Source organism: Microtus ochrogaster, chromosome 6, assembly GCF_000317375.1.
Source record: "Microtus ochrogaster isolate Prairie Vole_2 chromosome 6, MicOch1.0, whole genome shotgun sequence".
Taxonomy (NCBI): Eukaryota; Metazoa; Chordata; class Mammalia; order Rodentia; family Cricetidae; genus Microtus; species Microtus ochrogaster.
In genome coordinates, this window is record NC_022013.1 from 58,220,695 (window position 1) to 58,228,759 (window position 8,065).

The following is an 8,065-nucleotide window of genomic DNA, read 5'->3' on the forward strand; positions in this document are numbered from 1 at the left end:
TGCTCTTTTATTATTTCAGTTATTTTTTTATTGTTTGTGTTTTTGTGTTCAAAGAAAGGGTAAAACTGTGTCTTGCTTGTAGCCTAGGCTAGCCTCAAACTCTGTATACTCTAACCCTGCCTGAGGTGCATCTTCAGCCCCCTCACAGAAAAACAGGTATTAAGCACCGTTGCATATAAACTCCGTTTTGTCAGGCCCTGAATACAGGTAGGTATTTAGAATTTCATTTGCAGTGAGGGAAAGTTAAGGCTCTCTGTGCTGTCCTATCATTTGCACTGTGTTCTTCAAGGCTCTTCCTTGCATTTGATGAGGCACCTTCAAGTGTCCACAGTGTCCTGCTGCCGTGAGAAGGAGCCCATTGGTTGGCTTTCCTTTACCCCACAGTGCCTTATTTCCCGCCTACATTGAGGCTTGCCACCTGTCATGTACTGTTGGCAGTAAGTTGCCACTTGCACCTTCTGCTTAAATTTAGGGAGCTAGACATGTTTCCGTCTTAAAAGAGTCAACTGGTTTAGTTATTCAACCGCATGCTTAGAGACAGCCCAGCGTGTTCCCTGCTGGAGCCCCCATCTCATGTCATCATAAAACAGTGCATTAACTACTCTTATTGTGAAATTGACAATTCAGAATAGAGTCTGCTTAAGAGAAACTTGTATTGCCTCAGTTTGAGAGACTGTCAGTCCATTGTGACATAGTAGGCATGGCAGCTGGACTTGATCCATGGGAGTAGAACCTATGACAGCCTCTTAGTGGTGGATCTGGAAGCAAAAGAACTGAGATCAAACTAGAATCTGATGACCCATTCAGGGTCTGCCTTCAGAACCACTTCTGTTAGGTTGGTCACAGTCACAAGGTTCCACAGACTCAAAACCAGCTAGGAGATAGCTCATTCATAAAGTGCTTGTCACAGAAACATGGGAACCAGAGTTCAATCCCCAGAGCCTGTGTGAAAACTCAGACATGGTAGTGTGGGGCCTGACGTGGCAAAAGACAGATACTCAAGGCTCACTGGCCAGCACCCCTTCTCTAGTGAGCTTCGGGCCAGTGAGGACCATAAACTCTAAGCAGCAGACACATAGTCACTCAACCATCTGTAACCGCTTCCTGGGATCCCACACCCTACTCTTCTGACCTCTGTAGCACTGCACACTTGTGCTATACAGACATATATGCAGGCAAATAATTTTTTAAGATTTTTTCTCTGTGTGTGTGTTCAGAAAGTCTAGGTGATAGGTCCTTTGGAACTGGAACTTACAGGTAGTGAGCTGCAGTGTGTCCTCCGCAAAGGCTGTACTTGTCTTTACAGTTGCCATCTCCCCAGCACCTCCCTTTTATTTTGTCATTTGAAATGGGGTCTCTGTGGTGCCTGGCCTGGCCTCAAGCTGAGGTCCTCAGCTTTACAAGTACCTAGAACGAAAAGTGTGCACCGCAGAGCCAACTAGGATGCCTAAGAGAAATACGTCTTCCACATGTATGGATGTAAGTGGATTATTTGTTGTATGTTCCATCCTACCCTCTGGTTTTAACCAATTTACTGATTTTTTTCTTTCTACTGCTAGATTTTTTTTTTTGTTTGTTTTTGTTTTTTTTTGTTTTTCGAGACAGGGTTTCTCTGTGGCTTTCAACTGCTAGATTTAACAATTTTAAATCTCCATCTGCAGAAACTTGCAAAGATACTATCAGGAATCCCATTTACTCCATGCAGTCTCCTTAATTTAGCACTTTGCATAACTGCTGTATGGGGTTGGGAAATCAACAGCCTGCTTGTGCTTTCTCAGAGCTGTTTGAAAGAAGTTAATGAACTTGCGCCCTCTAAAGTCTCCAGGAATATTTTGTTAACCAATTCTGTGCAGTGGTCAACATCAGGAAAGTTGACCTGACACCGTCACAACAGTCAGTAATACCATAACCTGCAGGCTTCGTTCAGATTCTGCCAGTTCTCATAAAGTCCTCATGCTATGCTCTGGATAGTATAATGTGTTCAGTCCTTGGGTCTCCTGTACTTCTACTAGATAAAACATGTAGTATTTTTTTTAGGGAGGTAGACCTGATCTTGCTCTGTGTTTTCAAACTGATTTTGAGTTTGGTAGCCCCTGTGCTCTGTCTCCTGAATGTTGGTACATCTGCACGACCCGTGCATCCCAGCGAGATTCTCTGGCGTCAGCACGTCATTAACGTCAGTGCATCATTAACGTCAGTGCCAGCCACTTGTTTCCTGTGTGGATCAGGGTTTTGGCTGTGATGAAGTATTGAGATCAAAAGTAACTTGGGGAAGAAGGAGTTTATTTAGCTTACACTTGTATCACAGCCCATCACTGAAAGAAGTCAGCACGAGCCTGGAGGCAGGAACTGAAGCAGAGATCATGGAGAAGTACAGCTTGCTGGCTTGCTCCTCATGGCTTGTTCAGCCTGTTGTTTGTTTTAATACTATCCAGGACCACATTTCCCGGGGTGGCATTGCCTCCAGTGAGTTGGGCCCTCCTAGAAGATCACCACAGACTTGCCTATAGGCAATTTTTAGGCATGTTCCCAATTGAGAGTCCCTCTTCTCATTTGGCTAACTTGTGTCAAGTTAACATAAAACTAACAGAACATCATGATAGCTTGTTTCTGTAAAGTTGCCCTTCTGTTTGTATTGAGTGTATTAAGGGGGATGCTTTGGACTACATAGTACTTGTGTATAGGTAGTTGCTTTTCTTTTTTTTTTTTAATTATTTATTTATTTATTAGGTTTTTCAAGACAGGGTTTCTCTGTAGCTTTGGAGCCTGTCCTTGAACTAGCTCTTGTAGACCTGACTGGCTCACAAAGATCCGCCTGCCTCTGCCTCCCGAGTGCTGGGAATAAAGGTGTGCGCCACCACTGCCCGGCTCTTTCTCTTTTTTTGTTGTTTTGTTTTATTTTGTATTCCAAGACAGGGTTTCTCTGTAGCTTTGGAGCCTGTTCTGGAACTCACTCTGTAGACCAGGCTGGCCTCGAACTCAAAGAGAAATGCCTGCCTCTGCCTCCCAAGTACTGGGATTAAATGTATGCAGTGCCACCACCTGGCTGCAAGGTGATTTTCTGGTGCCATTATTATTCTATTCGGTTTCCATTGACATTGTGGCGTGAGGAAGCACTTTCCTTATAGCTTTTCAGTACGGACTCCTAGGCTCCTGTTTATTGGGTTATATTCCATTGGGCCATTGTGCTTTTATGCTCAGATGGACTCACACGTGTCTACTTGACACATGCCTTTCCTATTTTGAACACTTCCTGCTTGATACATTGGAGGTTCTAAGCCCCTAGCATAGTGCCAGCCGTTTCATCAGGGTTGGATGGATTCAGAATTAAGCCCTGAATGGCAATGAGCCTGGTTTATGTTTTCACTTTCCCGGGCTCCTGATGGGATTTAGTGATAGAACACTTGCCTGCCACATATGAGGAGGCAACACAGATTTTTAGAAAAAACAACTTCCCTCGTTGTTTCTAAAGATGTTTCATGTTCCCAGATCTTCAGTTTGTGAAGTTTGGGGTCTTGTGCACGACTGTACTTTTCCACAGATGTTTGGCAAGGGGTAGAGTTGTTCATCATTGCATTAACCTGTCCTCATCTCCCTGAGTGCCTCAGCTTCCCAGTAAGGGCAGGTGATGGGACAGGACCAGTTAGAAAAAAAAAAAAATCAAAAACAATCCTCATCTTGTCTCTCCAAATGGTTCTGGCTTTCCCCCACACCTTTTTGTTTTAAACCAGAATTCCAGAGAATTCTGTCACTGGAGTTTTCCTGATCAAGGATGGAAAATTCAGGCTAAAGCCAGGCGAAGAGCTTTCATGCTTTTGACAGATGAGTCATAAAATAGAAGAGGGAGCCTTTAATAATGCCACTCTCATCACCCAGAGTCTCGTGCATGCTAACCAAGGGGTCTCCTAGGATGCCACACACTTCTGAACACCTCTTAGACTGTATCCTCAAGTAAAAGGTGTTGTGTATCTAGCCAAGACTATATAAGGTCGTCTGTGGTTCAGCTCTTTGCCTCCAGAGGGTCAGCAGCTGTCCAGTATTGGGCTTAGGGCTGGCTGCATAGTTCTGCTCCAGAACTCCCAAGTATTTGGGGCAGTTTAAGCTTGAGGCTCTCTAGCAATGCTAATATTTGGGGTTAGGATTCCATGTTGCTATCTTCAAAGAATCACTAAGCCATCTTGGTGCAGCTCTGGTGCTTTTTCATAGCTATTTCAGGGGCTTTAAGCTGCCGAGTCAGTCCCGTGTCTCCCTGCAGAGCACTGGGAAAGTTCCCACCCAGCAGCAGCTATCTCAAACAGATGAGACTCTGTCAAAAAAAAAAAAAAAATTGTAGTTCTTACTGACCTGGTGCTGGGAAGGTGGCCCAATTGGTAAAGTGCCTGCCTTGCAAGCATGAGGACCTAGATTTGGCTCCCCCGGGCACCTATGTAAAAGGCTGGGTACATTGTGTATCTGTGATCCTGGCCCCCGGGGTGGGGACACAGGCAGGAGGAGTTCATTGGCCAGGCGGCCTAGCCAAACTAACGATCTCCAGGTTCAGTTAGAGACCCCGCCTCAAAAATTAAGGTACAGCCAGGCCATGGTGGACCACACCTTTAATCCCAGCACTTAGGGAGGCTGAGACAAGGGGATCTCTGAGTTCGAGGCTAGCCTGGTCTGAAGAGTGAGTTCCAGGACAGCCAGAGAAACTTTGTCTCAAAAAATCAAAAAAGAAAAAGTATGGAGTGACTAAGAATACCCAGTGTCAACCTCTGGCCTCTATGAGCATGCACACACATGTACACACCCACATGCACACATACATCACACCCACTTACACAAGTGTGTTTGTATTCACACATACATAACATTCTTTCTGACTTGGGGTCCTAATCATAGAACTGTCTAAACAGAAAATATGGGTTAAACTTGATGTGAAGGCTTTGTCCAGTGTAATCTATGTTTCAGTGCATAGTAAGCACCCGTGCTGAAGAGAACCATTTCTCCTCACCCTAGCAGCTGCCTCCTCCAGGGGTGGTGGAGGATGACCCACTGCGTTTTTATCTGTTCCCTTCGGGAGGGGGACTGATTCACACTGGGTATCATATGCCAGAACTTGGAATGGAAGTCTTCAGAGCTGAGACTGCATTGCCTTAATATCCCAATTTAGCCCTCCAAAGGGACTGGCCAGTGACAGCAACATGGGGCCCAGACTGCCAGGTCTGCTGAGCACAAGGGTGACCTGCCACACACATGGCACCCCAGGCCCAGCTACACATGCCCTGGCTTAGGAATAGTCCTAATAGTGCAGCTGAGAGCTGCACTGAGGGGGTGAGATTCAGAGATGCGGCCAAGATCACAGAGTTTGGGAACCCTAGATGAGAGTTAGCGTAACCATCTTGAGACAGATAGGTTCGTGTTTAGAATTGTGGTTTAGCCCACGGTCAAACCATCAGCAACAGAGTAGCGTGAATTACTGTTCATCTAACACTGATACCTGAGCACAAAGCTTAGCAGTAAGTTAATTCTGAGGGTCAATTATTTGAATTGATGCCGGCAAGCAACGAGAAGAGCTGGCAACCCCGTTACCAAGTCAAATCCCATTAATGCGGAGAGAGGATGTTCAGAATCAACTGAGCTCTACCGAAAGCCTGCTTTATTCTGTTATGGCTGTGTGGCTACTCTCTTGAGCCTATTGTATGTAAGCCACATATGGGTGCTGCAGAAAACACTGCCATTCTGTGCTGTCCTGTCCAATGACTGTCACATGGAGTGTGAGGTGAGGAGGCCTCTAGACAGATGAAGAATAAACTGGGTGTGAAATAGTCAAGTATACCTAGAATGACGAGACAGGGTCGCCCTCGTTTCATTTTGTCCTGTACCCCCAAGTGCTTCACCAAATGTTTCCCTTTCCAGCAGTAAGCAGGCAGTACGCTTTGGAGGGCATCACTTTATTACAAAATTGGTCCGTTACCAGGGGAGGTTGGTTTCCCTCCTTCCCCCTTAGAGATGCTGGGGAGGCTGTGGACAGTGGGAGGATGAAAGGGGCAAAGGCCATACCAAGTGTTATCCTTGGTTGATGTCTCTTGGCCTCTACACTGAGTGAAGCAGGGAGGAAAAGACATGAAATTAAAATTAAATACACAAATAAAAGACAAAGGGTGACTTAAAAAAAGCCGGGTGGTGGTGGCACAGGTGGCTCTGTGAGTTCGAGGCCAGCCTGGTCTACCTAACAAGTTCCAGGCCAGGCTCCAAAGCTACAGAGAAACGTTGTGTCAAAAAACAAAAACAGCCCACGCCTTTAATCCCAGCACTCTGGGAGGCAGAGGCAGGCAGATCTACAAGAGCTAGTTCCGGGACATGCACCAAAGCTACAGAGAAACCCTGTCTCGAAAAACCAAAAACAACAACAACAACAACAAAATTTAACTCCTTACTCCTTTTGTTGTTTTGAGACAGGGTCACTTCTACCCCAAGCTAGCCTTGAACTGTCACAAATGTGAGGATGGCCCTGAGCTTCTGATGCTCCTGCCTCCTCCATGTGCTGAAATCACAGGTGTGTAACCACCATGCCTGTTTTATAGAGTGCTGGGGACTGAATCCAGGTCAAGCTGCATTCCCAGCCAAGAGATAACTAATTTCATTTCCCACAGTTGGTTGAAGCAACCATTAGCTCCCTTCCGCAACCAGAAAGGCTGGTTTTAACTAGCTTTCCTGTAGTCATTGGAGACTTGTTTCCAATTTCAGAAAGGAAAAAAAAAAAAATCCTTTTTTTCCTTCAAGTTTTTTTGAGGTATTAGAAAAAGAATCCAGGGCCAAACACAATGAGCTACGCCTGGCCTGTCACCTTCCCTGTAAACATTCTTTCTGTGAAACAATGACTTTCTGACATAGGGAAGAGGAAAAGATTTAAATATTGTACAGAAATTTCCAACCACACAAGGAGGAAAATACCAACAAAACAAAGTTGCGGAATTGAGGGAATGGCTTAGAGCCAAGATAAGCCATGCCATTGGGGGAAGGCGTGAGAAGCCCAGCTCCGCTCCAGGTATAGTCCAGGGAGCAGCATTCTTGGCCTCCCCCAGCCTGTGTGTCCAAAAGAAGATACATGCTGCCTACGGCAGGACCTTTGCGGGTACCCAGGGAAGAGCTAGACCACTACGTGTTCTCCAGTCTACGGACAGCAGGCGAGTTTACCATGTCTGATGCAAGCGAGCTGAACCCAGGGTTCAGGTCTTGAACACCAGGAAGCCCCCAAATGCAGTGTGTGGTTGGCTCCCCTTTGTTATTGACCCTTGGATCAACTCAAACCACACCCTCTCGCCCTTCTGCATCTCTGACATAGCAAAAGTAGTAGCAGTGCTCCCACCCCTCTGTTCTGTGCTGTAGACTGGAACCCGGTGATGACCTTCAAACACCAGCTGCCCCGTGCCTGGGCCTGGGCCAAACGTAATGCTCACTGCAAACAAGTAGACACCACGTTGCGGGGCTCGGAAGTATCCGTGTTCGGGGAAGTAGCTGCTGCCCACATTGATGGAAGTGGTGCTAAACTTCACCATCTGCAGGGCGGTTGCTGCCTCTGAAGAAGTGGCATAGAAGGCCACAGGGGAGCCTGAGAAAGGAAAACACTCAGTGAGTTATCCGTTCCCTCGCAAACTCTGCCTTCTTCACCTTAATCGCACTACAGGCAGGACACTATCTCTAGACACCTTCAACATTCCTGAAGGTGTCTGTCTCAGACAATGTGATTTCAGAGTCGGGGAGAAGGGGAGACCGGCTGATTAAAAAAAGCACTTTCTCCTTTGATCCCACCCTTTCATCTATCTAGAGAGGATCTTTGGCTACCCAAGGCTCACACCTTGGTGGGCTGTGCTAGAAACCGGGGCATCCAACGCCCAGGTGTTTGCTACCTGCCAAGGATCCTTCCTGTGTTCCAAATCAGGCCAGGGATGGAACACAGGACCTCACACATGCCAGACAAGTGCTCTGTTACTAAGTCATACCCCTAGTACATACCTGCTGGGAATCTTGAGATATCTGTGGAAGAGAGTCCACACCTGTAATTCTAACATGATAGTCCGTATCT

At 46.3% G+C, this 8,065-nt stretch overlaps 1 protein-coding gene across 1 annotated transcript in view; it reads right to left on the reverse strand.

The window, feature by feature from the left end:
* Window positions 1–5,923: 5,923 nt before the first annotated feature.
* Window positions 5,924–8,065, reverse strand: part of Mmrn2 (multimerin 2) — a 21,517-nt gene continuing 19,375 nt past the window's right edge. The window contains exon 7 of the mRNA XM_005348611.3: window positions 5,924–7,591. Within this exon, the coding sequence (XP_005348668.1) occupies window positions 7,209–7,591 (383 nt within the window). The 3' untranslated portion in view covers window positions 5,924–7,208. The remainder of the gene's footprint in view (window positions 7,592–8,065) is intronic.